General features: G+C 33.6%; 2 protein-coding genes across 12 annotated transcripts in view; one reads left to right on the forward strand and one right to left on the reverse strand.

Annotated features, from left to right (window-relative positions):
- Positions 1-17,328, reverse strand: part of Tsp26A (Tetraspanin 26A) — a 130,532-nt gene that overhangs the window by 86,408 nt on the left and 26,796 nt on the right. For 2 of the 10 annotated variants that reach the window (XM_069111730.1, XM_069111729.1), the window contains exon 2: positions 7,094-7,157. The exons of the other annotated variants lie outside the window; for them this stretch is intronic. The gene's annotated coding sequence lies outside the window, so the exon portion shown is untranslated. The remainder of the gene's footprint in view (positions 1-7,093; positions 7,158-17,328) is intronic. 10 annotated transcript variants of the gene reach the window in all.
- LOC138179186 (N-lysine methyltransferase SMYD2) lies at positions 765-16,206 on the forward strand. Of its 2 annotated transcripts, none has more exons than XM_069111716.1 (6): positions 765-1,053; positions 2,314-3,030; positions 3,508-3,749; positions 3,894-4,049; positions 14,959-15,276; positions 15,807-16,206. In XM_069111716.1, the coding sequence occupies exons 1-6, from the start codon at positions 894-896 to the stop codon at positions 15,843-15,845; spliced, it is 1,632 nt and encodes a 543-aa protein (XP_068967817.1). In that variant the 5' UTR covers positions 765-893; the 3' UTR covers positions 15,846-16,206. The 2 variants fall into 2 exon arrangements, with proteins under 2 accessions (XP_068967817.1, XP_068967816.1); XM_069111715.1 differs by lacking the exon at positions 3,894-4,049 and adding an exon at positions 14,727-14,888 and having other exon boundaries at positions 15,807-16,204.

Genomic DNA, 17,328 nt, shown 5'->3' on the forward strand with positions numbered 1-17,328 from the left:
GGCACGCGACAGTAAACATAACAACGGTTTCTGTCCCGTGGCTCGCCATACGCAGACCGTATTCTCGGGGTAAGATGATTACCAGATATCGATACATCTCCACAGTACATGTGCAGTTAGCCTGAGGACCCGTTATAAATATTAAGATTTAGTTAACTAACGTCCATCAAACAGACAAACAGTCTTTGTCCCAACTACGGGAAAATAGAGGAAACTTATTTTTTTACACGTTTTTTTATACGTTTTCCGCTAGCAACTTTCCCTCAAGTGCGATTAGCAACCTGTTCTAACTACCAACAAATTGGAAATTGACTAACTAATTATAATGTGAACCCAACATATATATATCATAGCTTCATCATCGATCCCACTCTTGCGTATCTAATGATAATTCTATGTGATAATTCTATGAAATGCACACAATATATATATATATAAATGTAAAAATGTTATATTATAAATAAGTAGAAAAGAGTATGATAAATATAATATCGTTGCACTCACACAAAATCGAATATAATACCGCGTTTCGCGTATTCCTTTCTTATTAATTCTACGTCACAACAACACAACAAACCTCACCCGACCACGATAAATTCAACTCTGACAGCATTTTCCACGCTCATTTTTCCCTTAACAAACCTTGGTAACGCTCACAACACTCCTTCACAACATTAACATATCTTGACAACGTTTATAAACAATTGCCCCTCACGCCACGTCCTTCCCTGACGTCACACCATCCCACATAAATATATATATGTATACGTACTTATATTCAGAATCAAAAGAGGATCATTCTTCGGCGTGACTTCCACAACGTTACACGGTGATTAGTGCGGAGAAGAAATTGGAACATTTTTTTTTGTTTTCATTAACTTTTGCATCCCATCATGAATACCTTCCAAGAGAGATTTGCATTTTCGTTGCGCTTTGATGAAGCTGAATCAGACGAAGATCGATTGAAAAAGTGCATCGATGAACTATTCCGAAAACCTCTAATAGTTCCTGATACAAGATCCACAGATAATGCTCTACTGTTTAATGCTATGGGTGAGTACGATAACAAACGAATATTATATCTCTTATATTCAGATTTCCAGGTATTCAGATCTTCTCTTAGTTTTGTACATTAAACTTTGGTATAAAATGTATTATGCGCATATAATATAGTGGTCTGTTTATTAAATTACGTATTGCAATGTTGGAAATATACACATATGTACAGATCGAATACGATCATAAACTTTGGTCAAATTTCAGTATTCGATTTGCAATTTTATCTCTAGAAATGATAACGCTATGTAAAACACTGAATCTTAACTTCTACGAATGAATTAAATATCTCGGCACGTAATATTCTTCGTATTCGGACGAGATATCGTGCAATTGCAATGTCGTTCATGTTGACGTTTTAAACGACATATCTTGGATATCTTTTCGTTAGAAATTAAACTATTTAGTCCAAAGACTCGGATAAAAGACAGTTGGTAAGACACAGCCCGCTTATGAATATGAAGACAACTAGCAATCGCTATTCATACTGATAGATCTAACGCCGCTTCGTCTAACGCTGATTGAGACTTCCGGGAAAAAGCTATGTTCAGAAGAAACAGCGTTACATGAATCAATGTTAAACGCATCAACAAATTTATATATACTTTGATGTGAACCTTTCATTTCTAACAGTTTATAATTAAATCTTACAGTATTCGTTTGCTTCAATCGAATGAAATTTCGTTCATACGTATATGCAATTGCATGATCATTTACTTTCAGATTGGCGTAAGTCCATTTTCTGTCAAGACGTTAACAATATATTAAGCGATGTAGGTCTATTCACGAGCCTGAAAAAAGATGTTGGTTCAGTCGATTCTAAAGAGAAAAAAAAAGAAGAAAAACTGTGTGGTTAATGTAAGAGCTAACCGCTAATTGTAGCAGTATGAATAGCGACAATCGAGGCCTTGAAAGCCTCCAAAATCTGTTATTCGGAATGTTAAATGAATGAATGTGAAATGTTGAATGAAAACTGTAGTTACGAATTTCAATTAGAAATGGAATACTACGCAACCGATGAGCGACATTTGATTGTCATATTAAAACGCATAGACGTGAGATATCTCGTCCGAGACGTATCGCGATTAGTCGAAGGAGCTGAAACGTTATATCGAAATAAAATCTTCTCCAACATTTATTCATTATCGATTACAAGTCAGTTAACACAGTGCAAAAATTCATATTCACGAACATATTGAAGAGAAAATAATCAAGAAATGCAGGAATCATATTCTTGTTTCATTTTTTCGCAAATAGCAAGTAGAGCCAAATCACTCGGGGATTATGATGAGGCTGTCAACTTTTATACGAAAGGATTGCAAGAGGTCGTCCCCTGCTGCGAATTGTCTGCAATATTATACTCAAATCGTGCTAAGGTCTTGGGATCCCTTCAAATGTACGAAGAGAGTTTAATAGATATCGATAGGGCAATCCAAATTTCTCCCGATACCGAATTAACCAAGCATTTCAAAGATACAAAGAAGTGGATCGAAGATAATTTGGGGCCTAACCGGACCGTTAAGACAATTTGCACAGGGAATATACCATCGCTATCGCATTGCCAAAACAAAGATATTCCTGGCATGGGCGATGCTGTTCGCTTGGTTCATAGTACAAAACATGGTGTAAATTTTGAAGCGACAAAACCCATCGGCTCTGGAGACGTCATTCTAATCGAGAAATCACAAGTAACGTCTATCCTTAACTCAGACGTCGCTCTTGCATATGTGTGTCACTATTGCCTAAGAGATTATAGAGCATTACTTCCATGTGAACGGTGCAATAGCGCGCTATATTGTTCGAAAGAATGCCGTGCAAAAGCATATGAAGAATACCATCGATTTCAATGCAACTCTAAAAACTTTCCAGATGATGTTCAATTTGTACTAATCTTGCTTATGAAGATTACAAAAAACGGTGAAGAACTTACAGAAGCCATTAAATATTGCGAGGAGCTCGATGCTATCAGTGCAGGTAATAATAATTAAATCGTAATTCTCTATTCCGCCATCATCGATATAAACATAAATGTGAATTGAAGTTACTAGCTTGTGCATAGAAAGAACATACTCTTCGACGTTAATTCTTTTTTCTTTCTGTACTACTGTCTTGTATTTAAAGCTTCGTGCCAAATTCTGACAATTTCTCTTTTACTCGCAAGTGTATTTTATATATTAGCGATAGAGGCTTGACTTTATTAATAAATTGCGAATGTTCCAGCATTTACACAGAAATTAAACATACGTAATACAGAAAATGTACAGCATATACCAAATAGAATTACTGATTGTAATATTTTAAGGGTGAAATAGATCTCGATTCAGTTTCTGTTTCGTTCGTTGTATTCGTAAGAGTGTGAACTTGCATGAACATCCATAATCCATCAATGAGGAAGAAATTTGTATCGTCTCGTAACTTCGTCGTTAACAACATCGTTTCAATTTTTAATAGATCCGCAGAAAGAATTTTGTACGATACGTGATAATTTGGGAAACAATTTGAAATCCGTCCTCAATTTGAGTATATCGATGAAGAAGAATGACAAGAGAATTGCAGAAAATATATTTAAATCAGCCTATATCGCTTCATTCCTACGAAACGAGACCAATTATATGCGGGGATACGACGATATCTTAAGTATCGCTAAATTATTATTCCGATTATTCTACATCTTCGAAGCACACGCCTTTATGGTGAGTATCGAACAATTTTTAACTGCATTTCTTTCAAACCGCTGCGGTTAATATATGATTTTATAAAATACATGCTATAGTATGTAAAAAGTCGCTGATTGAATAAAGTTTTTCTGTAATAGCTACTAATCGTATATTTTCCAGAGGCATACATCGTTAGACTGTAAAAGTGGAGTATACGATTTGTATCCCGTGCTTAGCTTGGTTCATCATTCTCGTTGTGCGAATACAGTGTATTCGATGCATAAAAATGGTATGATAGCTGTACGCGCAGCTAAAGACATTCAACCAGGTGAACAGGTGATAAATTTCGCCTTTCCGTTGCTATTAACCTGTGAAATAAAAATTTGTCTAATGAAGTACTTTGCAGATAACTTTTGATTTTCTACGTACAAATTTCGTAAATTTAGCAACCAAGTTTGTATCACAACAAGTCATCCTAAAAGAACTGAAATGTATTTTATGGGATTGCTCGACTTGTGAATTGGGTCCTTGTTCTGAGCACGATAAAATATTAGGAACATCGGTACAATCGGTACAAACACAGGATTCAACAACGTAGAAAGCCGTTAATTACACAGGTTAGGTTATTTACACAGGTTTACCTGCAAATCTAAATTTTGCTTGCATTGTATTCGATTGAGCTTGAAATATTTTATCTCAATTTAATACACATACATACAGTCAGTCGCGAAAGCCTGCACAAATAGCTTATCGAATTTTGCGTATCTAACTTACCAAAGAAATTAAACGCACATTTTGTCACAAAATTATCTATGCGTAACAAATTTCCCTGGAAACAGATTATTGATTACGTAGGAAATTGGCAAAAACTATTTACAAGACACTATTCTTAACTTGTAGAGTTACTTTTATCGTTAACTTAATCCTAAAGTAAACTATTACCTATTAAGAAAGACGAAGAATTGTTATAGACAGTGTTCACCCTGTATGTATGCCTATTAAATGAATAATACCACTTCATCAAAGTTGTTAATCTTCAGTTTTTACGTAGTTTGTATCTTATTCCTTCTTTTTCTGCCATCGTTTAAATACAAATTAATTTATATTTATTATTTTGACGATTCAACTGTTTTTCAGGTACTGGACGTCCTATACCAATTAATTGGACTTACGTAAAGGAGTCTTGTTCCTGATTATGATACGAGGATTCGAGCAGAATGCTTCACAACCTTAATCTTTCGTCTTTCTAATGTTCTCTTAATGTTATAATATTAATTTTTTACTTCGTATTTTTAATGACACACAAGAATTTTCATTTCTACTCTTTTATGCGGTATTTATGTTTGGTTGTTTATTATCTCTATATTTATCCGTATTATTTGCTTACATTATTTCGTAATTATATTATATTTCGTTATAATTAGATACGTTACTATATTCCTTATCCATACAATTAGTTTTAACAAAACAACATTAATATACTTATATAATGTTAACTACATATTAACTTGCAACGTTATTTTTAAAAAAGTCTAAGAAAAAATATTAATATTGATAGTTTCAAATGAGCAACTTCTTCGTGTTATGTTCATTTTTCTCTCCTCGTATTTACATTCTTGCGATATAACAGAGTTGGCCACTTAACACACACGTTTATAACTATTCTAACTATTCGTACTGTATGTTTCACAATGGTAAAATGTAAAATGTATACGCCACTTACACAGTAGAATTAGTCAGGGACACACAATAGAAACTAACGGCAATTACTTCCACATGTGAGCAATATATATACCAGCGCGACACAAAATAACATTGCAAAAGTGAGAACAGTGTTTTCAATCCTTAGGTGACAAATACATCGCAGCGTAGAAAAATACATTAGAACTAGTAATCTCAACATATTATCCACAGGAAGATCAACATACTGGTCGACAGACCTAATCAAAACTCCTGACATGCTTGATTTTGCAGTTATAAAAAGACTAAACGCGAACAAATTAAAAATAACACCCAGTCTTGAGCTTAGCTCCGATCATACATCGATAATAATAGAATACACAAGCAAACCAATACTTTATAACAAATCAGAGTCGCTAGACCTGACTAAAGAAATAAAATAGTCAAACTCGATGATGGTATTCAGCTGGGGGTAGCCATCCACATGTTATTTAGCAATTAAGTTAGAAAAATTTACCAAATGTCCAGCTGGACAAATTGTAAAGTATAAAATTAAATAATAAAAAAAAATTATATTATCGAATTCTGTTTTCTTACTATCGTGGCTACAAAAAGAATCCAGGGATCCTTTTTCGTCGGATCCTTTTTCCACTCAGATTCTACGATTTTACAAAATTTAAAGAAATTAAAATATTTTTAATAACACGTCAAATTATTACTCTAGAATATTTATTATAATTTTTAATCGATGAAACGAATCTCTGTTTAAGTTCTATATTTCCTTACTTGTGTTTGTCAAAATATAAATTTGCATAAAAATCCAAGTTCTAATAATCACCATAGCTAGATAGAATAATATATCATAGTCCGATTAAATTGAATTTTGAAAGTCGATATGCAATAATAAAACTGGCATTCGTAATCGCCAAACCATATAGAACTGTTTAATTACTTGACGAACTCTTTATATTCAGATTCTCTGGATATGAACGCTGTGTCGTCTAATCTTTCCGGAACTCTACTACTGTGCATCTGATACAGCCGTCCGATCTGTACCAGACTCTTCTACTGTGCATCTGATGCTGCGTTTGACAGTGTTCATTCATTAGGTTTGTTTTTTTTTTATTATTATTATTTGGTAGACTATTTACAATCAATTCTCAACATTCGTTAAGTGAATATGATATGAATCAATCGAAATACTCAAATATTAAGTGTACAAACGACTAATCCAAATTTTTCAACGGAACTCAAGGTGTATTTAGAAAGAGATCCATTACTGAATGATTTAATGATTCATTGAGATTATTTCTTTACAACTACGCCAAAAGTCAAAATATTCTAAAACAACTTTTACGTAATATAATGGCACCCTTTACACGTTCAGAAAAATAAAATTTCACTTTGGTGTTATTGATGACTCGGGTAATGAGTAGACCGTGGATGTTTATGCATTTCTGGAAAATTTAAGATTCCAACAATCTTGTCTAATATTGCTAAAAAATGACATCAAGATTGTAGAACGACATAATAAATCCATAAATGAAATTGAAGTAAGGTAATCATGCTAAATCCACAAATACGTAAGTGTGCAGATATTTACAGACGTTTTAGATAACATATATTTTATATCTCGTTACATTAATTTTTTATACTGCACGCGTGAATATATTTGTGTGTGGGATGAACTATTCACTTACGATATGCGATGTATCTAGTTACGTTAGGTACTTCTATTCCTCCCAATTAGTTGTCAGAACTTACCTGAAACAGAAATAAAATATCAAATTGAGTCCCTTTTTCTATAAATGCATCCATCTATAATATTTATAATCTATCCATCTATGTTAATAAAATTATGAGAAGAAATACATATGAAAGAATTGGAAAAGTTTATTATTTATCATCAAGCGGAATTATATATCATATCACGTACTTAAACTCGAAAATAAAGGTTTCTGCAAATGTCTTCAAACTACGTGAGACTGTAGGGTTCAAGAGTCGAAAAATGGTAGCCAAAAAAAAAAAAAAAAATAGTAAACAAATTTTTCCCACTAAGATAACACAATGGAGAAAATAGGATTCGATCGTGTCACTTGATTAAAAGAGAAAAAAGGTTACGATTAAAATAGAGCGTTAAGGCACAACATAATCTTTGATGGATTAAAAATTAGATGCATACACATTCGCCGCATTCCCAACATTTTCTCGAAAAAGAAATTATATTTTCAACAGACGTTATTTTTCATCTGTTATTTGACTTTTTTCTGCTATTCTACTTTAATCTAGAAATTTCAATATATAAATAAACCATCATCACTGTCGATCTTGATTTTATCTAAAAACTTCGCTAAGATTGAGGATCGTGGGAAGGATAAAATAATTTCCGGGACATGGGAGCACATGCACGAAGGATTCCAATGCGATGGGAGGAGCCGGCCAAGCGTTCCTAATCGAAATCCGGGACGAGAAAGGACAATTATTGCTGCAGATTAATAATTTCACTATATAGACGAGCAGCGAAATCGACGAAAATGAGGCATCTGAGAATCTCTCCTGTCTTCTTTCCTTCCCTTTGTGTATCATAAAATCGATCTATTTTTTCGTTTTGTTTATTGTCTTATTTCTACAACCGGACACATGAAAAATTGCGCTAAACGTTATAAATGTTGTTTATAATTCAATCAACTAAGAAAAAAAAAAAGTTCTGAATTTATTACAAATTATTCTAAATTTTCTCGATTTTGGATCACTGTGAGTTCATAAGGTTTTACATAAAACAGCCCGAGTGTCCTGCAAATTATTCTTGTAAACGTGAACTTTTTATACTGTTTCGTTAGATTGTCTTAATTTTAATATACCAGAAATATGAAAGAAATTCACTCGAATATTTTAAAATGAAAATTACCTTTGTCGTTGGCATTGTGGAAAAAGCCGCTTTCGTCACTGATAATGTTTGATTAATATTGTTCATTTTTTCCAAAAGATTTCATCAACGCGTTCAAAAAAGAACCGTGTTGTCAGTTTTTTTTCTCTGACAGTCATTATTCTAATAAGCATTGACAATTCATAATAAAAATATTTATTATAGATATTACCTTATTTTATACTTCTTCTGCTATATCAAAACAGCTACAATGCTATCTGTTTTAAAGATTTAAAAACTGAATTAAAGACTAATAGTCTTCAATTCTTTCTCATCGTTCATTTAATAACAACAAATATTGGCAGTAGAATGTAAGATGCGATAATATAATTTCAATTGGATTTTACCACATTTCATTGTATAGTTCCAGGAACGATCTTTCACCGATTATATCTGTGGCTGGATGCAAAAAACATCAATGTCAGTATTTCTGAAGTTGAGATATTAACACTTGAAATAGTTTCTGATAGAAAAGTTTCCGCTGTTTCAAGTATCTTTTCTAACGCAAAAATAGAAAACCAAAGTCTATGCTATTTGTGTCTCGTATGTTAATTTAGGTATTTTCTGCAGAAAGATTATTTCATGAAAAATTTTGACATTGTCATATACAAATGTCATTCAAGTCGTTCCTAGATAGAATTCTTAATTGTCATTCTTTATATAGAACATGCATTTGCTTAGACAGAACTCAATACCGGGTTTAATTCGTTTTTCCGAAAGTATGACATTGCCACAATATGGTATGGCAAGCCACAGATTGCAGATGCAGTATTCTTTGCTATTTGCTTAAAGAAATCCTCTTTTCTATTTTTTTGAATTCGAAATTTAATAATTTTGGCGTTCTTCGTATAATTCTAACCGAGTAAGAAAGTTCCAAATTCTTGCGTTACTCCGCCGCAGTTACTCTTTCATCCCCGGAGTTTAAAATTCTTACTTTTCGTTTAATTTGAGCTTAATTAAAGCAAGTCGATAAATATTAGATTGTCCGAAAAGTTTATTTCATTGTGTATTTTCGGCCTATCGCGGGGAGACGCGGTTGCGAGAGTGCGCGTCAACGGGAGTCGTAAATTCCCGTTACGATTGCAAGAATCGACACCACGAATAGATCGATCCCCTTATTTCGGCTAGGATAATAGGGGTGATTGAATAAGTATAACACTGTGATTAACAGAGCTATAAACGTTATATATTTTCAACACTTTTACACTGATATGTAGTAACGTAGACGATATCCTAAGATATGACGTAGTCAAGGAACGAGTAAGAGAGACAACCGAAGTAGCCTCGTAATCGACAGGATGGATGTTGTAGGAACACTGTAGTTCGTTTTCGTAGGATTACAGAAGAAAGCTCGGTGTGGGTGTTTCCCTTTTTATTAAGGACGTGGATTCGTTGTTCACACCTTTCGTGAGTAGAGTGAGGGCATCGACCTACGATGTCCATTGGTTTAAGTCAATGTTAAAGAATGACCAGAGGGGAGGGAGCCTCCTACCAATGCTAGTTGATGTCTTGTTTAACGGAAAACCTGGATTTCCCGGTGATTAAACATTCGTTTTTGCTAAGTCACTACCTGCTTTCTCCGGCTTTCCTAATAGCGTGTAGTAAATCAAAGGGCCATTCTAAACTGGCTATAGACAGAAAGCATCTCTAAAGCTTATTCCGTAAATTGACGACATATATCAGAACAATAGCATTAAAAGCTGTCGTTTTACGGGTTCCTTGGATTTGTTAAGGGTCGAAGGACGGTGCGTAGACCGTTGGCGGTCAAGCAGCGTCGGATGGCATGCAGATGCCTTGCACGACGTAACACATTGTATAAGCAAATAATAGGGACAGAACACTTGTTGTTTTATATTATTTTATTGAATTACGTATGATCCATTTTGTTTTATTGTTTGTTCTATCGGAACAATAAAAATGGACCATACATAATTCAATAAAATAATAAAACGTATTTTGCTAAGAAGCTAGAAAGACAGGAAAAATAGTGCAAAACGTACTGAGTAAATTGTTTGAGTGTAATGTGATTACGTTCCTTTCAAATAAAAGAAATATTCTGTATGCATATATGTATTGCAATTTAAGTAAAACTGCAATTTAGCACTTCTCGTAGTATTATAATGCCACAAAAAATTGTTATACTCTAACTTTATTCATTAAAATTGAAGAAAGAATTTTATGTGGATATTTTACCACTTTATATTTCCTATTTCTACATTTTATGCGTATGTATACATGCGTTGCATATAAATAACATGTATGTGATATTGTACACACACAGTGCACATACAGCTACTACAAAAATGTATGTTATATCCATTACCATGAATTTTTCCTTGAATTTGTACAATAATATTTCAGATACAATAGCACGATACCCAATACAAGACAAAGTGAAATATTGTAGTATCGTGGATTGCCTAAGAAATATCGAGTGAACTTTAAACAATGTCGCGAGAAGGTCTAAGTGCCAACAGCCCCAAGGGATCGGGAAATTTCAATGGCTCAAGCGGCCCATCCAGGTAACGTCGGTCCTACAGGCCAATAGTTAGGCGAAAGCAGAAGTATGCGACCATGATCGTGAATGGTTACGGAACATGTACGTGGTGGGGATACGAGAAAAGACAAAGGGATGTTTAAGGGAAAAAGACGAATTGCGAGGCAGTCGTTAACTGAGAGTCGAGTTGTCAAGAGTTGGTAAGTTGTGAGTCGAGAGTTGAGTGCAGTGAGAGTTGTCGAGTTGTTACGAATCATAAACTGTTATTTGTGAATAGATCCATTTATCAATAAATTTACCATATAGTATAGAAATCATTGGAAATCCTAATTTCTAATATTTCTGAATAAATAATCCTATAATAATAATAGGTTTATTTCGTAAAAACTGCTGGAGATATCATTTAACGTTGCACAGAACAGTGATATTATTTTATACAATTTACAAATTCATCTACATAGCATATAACTGAATTTACTTGTTTTACAGTTTCTATGAGAATTATAATTATCTGTAATTACATAATTTTTCTTGTGTCTGTATGAGTGACAGCATTTTTTATAATAATACTTTACAACCGCACATATGGAGAATTTTATTTGCAAAAAAATTTGGTATATGATATCTCCGGTGTGTGATACCTTTAAAAAATATTAATATCTGACATCATTTGCACATAACATATATGTGTGTGCATTTCATAAAATTGTCACATAGAATTATCAATAAATACACAAGAGTATATATATATATATATATATATATATATATATACACGTACTTATATTCAGAATCAAAAGAGAATCATTCCTCGGCGTGACTTCCACAACGTTACACGGTGAATAGTGCGGAGTAACTGGAACATTTCTTTTTTTGGTTTTCAGTAACTTTTGCATCCTATCATGAATACCTTCAAAGAGAGATTTGCATTTTCGTTGCGCTTTGATGAAGCTGAATCAGACGAAGATCGATTGACAAAGTGCATCGATGAACTATTCCGAAAACCTCTAATAGTTCCTGATACAAGATCCACAGATAATGCTGTACTGTTTAATGCTATGGGTGAGTACGATAACAAACGAATATTATATCTCTTATATTCAGATTTCCAGGTATTCAGATTTCCAGGTATTCAGATCTTCTCTTAGTTTTGTACATTAAACTTTGGTATAAAATGTATTATGCGCATATAATATAGTGGTCTGTTTATTAAATTACGTATTGCAATGTTGGAAATATACACATATGTACAGATCGAATACGATCATAAACTTTGATCAAATTTCAGTATTCGATTTGCAATTTTATCTCTAGAAATGATAACCGTATGTAAAACACTGAATCTTAACTTCTACGAATGAATTAAATATCTCGGCACGTAATATTCTTCGTATTCGGACGAGATATCGTGCAATTGCAATGTCGTTCATGTTGACGTTTTAAACGACATATCTCGGATATCTTTTCGTTAGAAATTAAACTATCTAGTCCAAAGACTCGGATAAAAGACAGTTGGTAAGACACAGCCCGCTTATGAATATGAAGACAACTAGCAATCGCTATTCATACTGATAGATCTAACGCCGCTTCGTCTAACGCTGATTGAGACTTCCGGGAAAAAGCTATGTTCAGAAGAAACAGCGTTACATGAAGCAATGTTAAACGCATCAACAAATTTATATATACTTTGATGTGAACCTTCCATTTCTAACAGTTTATAATTAAATCTTACAGTATTCGTTTGCTTCAATCGAATGAAATTTCGTTCATACGTATATGCAATTGCATGATCATTTACTTTGAGATTGGCGTAAGTCCATTTTCTGTCGAGACGTTAACAATATATTAAGCGATGTAGGTCTATTCACGAGCCTGAAAAAAGATGTTGGTTCAGTCGATTCTAAAGAAAAAAAAAAAAAAAAAAAAAACTGTGTGGTTAATGTAAGAGCTAACCGCTAAGTGTAGCAGTATGAATAGCGACAATCGAGGCCTTGAAAGCCTCCAAAATCTGTTATTCGGAATGTTAAATGAATGAATGTGAAATGTTGAATGAAAACTGTAGTTACGAATTTCAATTAGAAATGGAATACTACGCAACCGATGAGCGACATTTGATTGTCATATTAAAACGCATAGACGTGAGATATCTCGTCCGAGACGTATCGCGATTAGTCGAAGGAGCTGAAACGTTATATCGAAATAAAATCTTCTCCAACATTTATTCATTATCGATTACAAGTCAGTTAACACAGTGCAAAAATTCATATTCACGAACATATTGAAGAGAAAATAATCAAGAAATGCAGGAATCATATTCTTGTTTCATTTTTTTGCAATAGCAAGCGAAGGCATATGGCGAAAGGAATATGAAGTGGCTATCAAATATTGTACGAGAGGATTGCAACAGATTGTCCCATACTGCGAAATGGCTGCAAAATTATACTCAATTCGTGCTAAGGCCTTGGAATGCCTTCAAATGTACGAAGAGAGTTTAATAGATATCGATAGGGCGATCGAAATTTCTCCCGATACCGAATTAATCAAGTATTTCGAAGATGCAAAGATGGATTTAGAAAAAAAAGCTTCTCGTGTGCAAACGAAACAAAATAAAAGAAATCTCTTCGAGGATATACCATCGCTATCGCACAGCGAAAACAAAGATATTCCTGGCATGAGCAATGCTGTTCGCTTGGTTCATAGTACAAAACATGGTGTAAATTTTGAAGCGACGAGACCCATCCGCTCTGGAGACGTCATTCTAATCGAGAAACCACAAGTAACGTCTATCCTTGACTCAAACGTCGCTCCTGCATATGCGTGTCACTATTGCCTAAACCGGCGCATGGCATTACTTCCATGTGAACGGTGCAATAGCGCGCTATATTGTTCGAAAGAATGCCGTGCAAAAGCATATGAAGAATACCATCGATTTCAATGCAACTCTAAAAGCTTTCCAGATGATGTTCAATTTGTACTAATCTTGCTTATGAAGATTACAAAAAACGGTGAAGAACTTACAGAAGCCATTAAATATTGCGAGGAGCTCGATGCTATCAGTGCAGGTAATAATAATTAATTCGTAATTCTCTATTCCGCCATCATCGATATAAACATAAATGTAAATTGAAGTTACTAGCTTGTGCATAGAAAGAACATACTCTTCGACGTTAATTCTTTTTTCTTTCTGTACTACTGTCTTGTATTTAAAGCTTCGTGCCAAATTCTGACAATTTCTCTTTTACTCGCAAGTGTATTTTATATATTAGCGATAGAGGCTGGACTTTATTAATAAATTGCGAATGTTCCAGCATTTACACAGAAATTAAACATACGTAATACAGAAAATGTACAGCATATACCAAATAGAATTACTGATTGTAATATTTTAAGGGTGAAATAGATCTCGATTCAGTTTCTGTTTCGTTCGTTGTATTCGTAAGAGTGTGAACTTGCATGAACATCCATAATCCATCAACGAGGAAGACATTTGTATCGTCTCGTAACTTCGTCGTTAACAACATCGTTTCAATTTTTAATAGATCCGAAGAAAGAATTTTGTACGATACGTGATAATTTGAGAAACAATTTGAAATCCGTCCTCAATTTGAGTATATCGATGAAGAAGAATGACAAGAGAAATGTAGAAAATATATTGAAATCAGCCCATATCGCTTCATTCCTACGGAACCAGACCAATTATTTGCGGGAATACAACGATATGTTAAGTATCGCTAAATTATTATTTCGATTATTCTACATCTTCGATGTACACGTCTTTACGGTGAGTATCAACCAATTTTTAACTGCATTTCTTTCAAACCGCTGCTGTATAAAATACATTCTATAGTATGTAAAAAGTCGCTGATTGAATAAGTTTTCATGTAATAGCTACTAATCATATATTTTCCAGAAGGATATATCGGCTAACACAGATAATGTAAGTGAAGTATACAATCTGTATTCCTTGTTTAGCTTGTTTCGTCATTCTTGTTGTGCGAATACAGTGCATTCGATACATAAAAATGGTGTGATAGCTGTACACGCAGCTAAAAACATTCGACCAGGTGAACAGGTAATAAATTTCGTCTTTTCGTTGCTATTAACCTGTGAAATAAAGATTTGTCTAATAAAGTACTTTGCAGATAACTTTTAATTTTCTACTTACAAGTAAGTACACAACTTTCATAAACCAATTTATACCACGACAAATAGTCCTACGAAGAGAGAAACGTATTTTATGCAATTGCCTGGCTTGTGAATGGCAATATGATTTTAAACCTGAGTTTGGTAGGAAATTAACAATACCGATAGAATTAGCACGACGCCTACGCAGAAAGCGATACGATATCGACTGCTTGTGGGACTTACTCAAAGCAATTAACGAGAAAAACCGACCGTGTTTAGAAGCGGAACTCTTGAAAGCTGCCATTCCAGATATATATTTGGGAAAGCAGGACACTGTAAGTATTTCGAAGATTATTTACACAGGTTTACCTGCAAATCTAAATTTTGCTTGCATTGTATTCGATTGAGCTTGAAATATTTTATCTCAATTTAATACACATACATACAGTCAGTCGCGAAAGCCTGCACAAATAGCTTATCGAATTTTGCGTATCTAACTTACCAAAGAAATTAAACGCACATTTTGTCACAAAATTATCTATGCGTAACAAATTTCCCTGGAAACAGATTATTGATTACGTAGGAAATTGGCAAAAACTATTTACAAGACACTATTCTTAACTTGTAGAGTTACTTTTATCGTTAACTTAATCCTAAAGTAAACTATTACCTATTAAGAAAGACGAAGAATTGTTATAGACAGTGTTCACCCTGTATGTATGCCTATTAAATGAATAATACCACTTCATCAAAGTTGTTAATCTTCAGTTTTTACGTAGTTTGTATCTTATTCCTTCTTTTTCTGCCATCGTTTAAATACAAATTAATTTATATTTATTATTTTGACGATTCAACTGTTTTTCAGGTACTGGACGTCCTATACCAATTAATTGGACTTACGTAAAGGAGTCTTGTTCCTGATTATGATACGAGGATTCGAGCAGAATGCTTAACAACCTTAATCTTTCGTCTTTCTAATGTTCTCTTAATGTTATAATATTAATTTTTTACTTCGTATTTTTAATGGCACACAAGAATTTTCATTTCTACTCTTTTATGCGGTATTTATTTTTGGTTGTTTATTATCTCTATATTTATCCGTATTATTTGCTTACATTATTTCGTAATTATATTATATTTCATTATAATTAGATACGTTACTATATTCCTTATCCATACAATTAGTTTTAACAAAACAACATTAATATACGTATATAATGTTAACTACATATTAACTTGCAACGTTATTTTTAAAAAAGTCTAAGAAAAAATATTAATATTGATAGTTTCAAATGAGCAACTTCTTCGTGTTATGTTCATTTTTCTCAACTTGTATTTACATTCTTGCGATATAACAGAGTTAACTACTTAACACACACGTTTATAACTATTCTAACTATTCGCACTTTATATTTCACAATGGTTAATTATAAAATATATATTTATTTCTTCGTGATTCGCCCAACTCGATTAAATTCCCTTCAAATTTAAGGTACATTTATAAATACAAGTAAATTCTATGCGGTCGATTTGAAAATGGATATCGCGTCGATTATTCTTTTGAACATGTAAAACCTCGTGATATTGCAGTATCTTTGTAACAACAAAATTCTTTCAATATAAGCGACTGAATTACGTGCACGATACACGGTCTGTGCTTCATAAAATATCAATGCACAATTATAAAACAAGAGGTCGAACAAATGCTTCGGTATATTTCTACTCATCTAAGTCGGGTATCGATACAGATTCACTGCCGTCCTACTTGCAATGCAATTAGGCCAAGGATGAAACCCAACAGCCTGAGTTAACGAAGCTTCGCAACGTACAACGATCTGAACTCTCCGAGATCTGCTTTTATAGTTCCAAACTAAGATAAATGCGAAATCTTCGATAAGTCGGCAAAGTAAATAAATTAACGGACTAAGTCATTAAGTATCCATTGTTAAATCCTTGCAAATGTTACATATGCATACACTTGTAAGCTTACATATACCTAGATCACATGTGCATGTCTAATAGGAAAGTCAATCAGAGAGCGAGTCAAACATAAACCGGGCTTTGTAACTTTATATTTCAGTAAAATGTTTCAAAAAGAACAGTTCGGTTATTTTTTCTATGTATTTGCCTCTCTACATTTCCGCCACGGGATTGCTAATTTTTTCATCCCAGTTTCGTAGAAAGTGCAGGGCTGGGTCAAGAGCCAATTACGCACAAATTGCTCTACTTCTTCGTGGCTGTTGAAACGTTGTCCTCCTAACGCCTCTTTAAGTGGCTATGATTTTACGGAACTTTAACTCCTTCCGAACGATAGAAACCACACTTGCACGACTAATATTAATCTTCCAGCGAATTTCGTCGATCGTTGTGCATCGATCGTGCTCGAT

Source organism: Bombus flavifrons, chromosome 4 (assembly GCF_040668555.2).
Source record: "Bombus flavifrons isolate JBK064 chromosome 4, iyBomFlav1_principal, whole genome shotgun sequence".
NCBI classification, from domain to species: Eukaryota; Metazoa; Arthropoda; class Insecta; order Hymenoptera; family Apidae; genus Bombus; species Bombus flavifrons.

Coding starts and splice junctions, on each gene's coding strand:
- LOC138179186 (XM_069111715.1), top strand. CDS start 894: ATGAATACCTTCCAAGAGAGATTTGCATTTTCGTTGCGCTTTGATGAA. Junction 3,031..3,507: donor GCTCGATGCTATCAGTGCAG/GTAATAATAATT, acceptor AATTTTTAATAG/ATCCGCAGAAAGAATTTTGT. Junction 14,889..14,958: donor ACATTCGACCAGGTGAACAG/GTAATAAATTTC, acceptor AGTACTTTGCAG/ATAACTTTTAATTTTCTACT.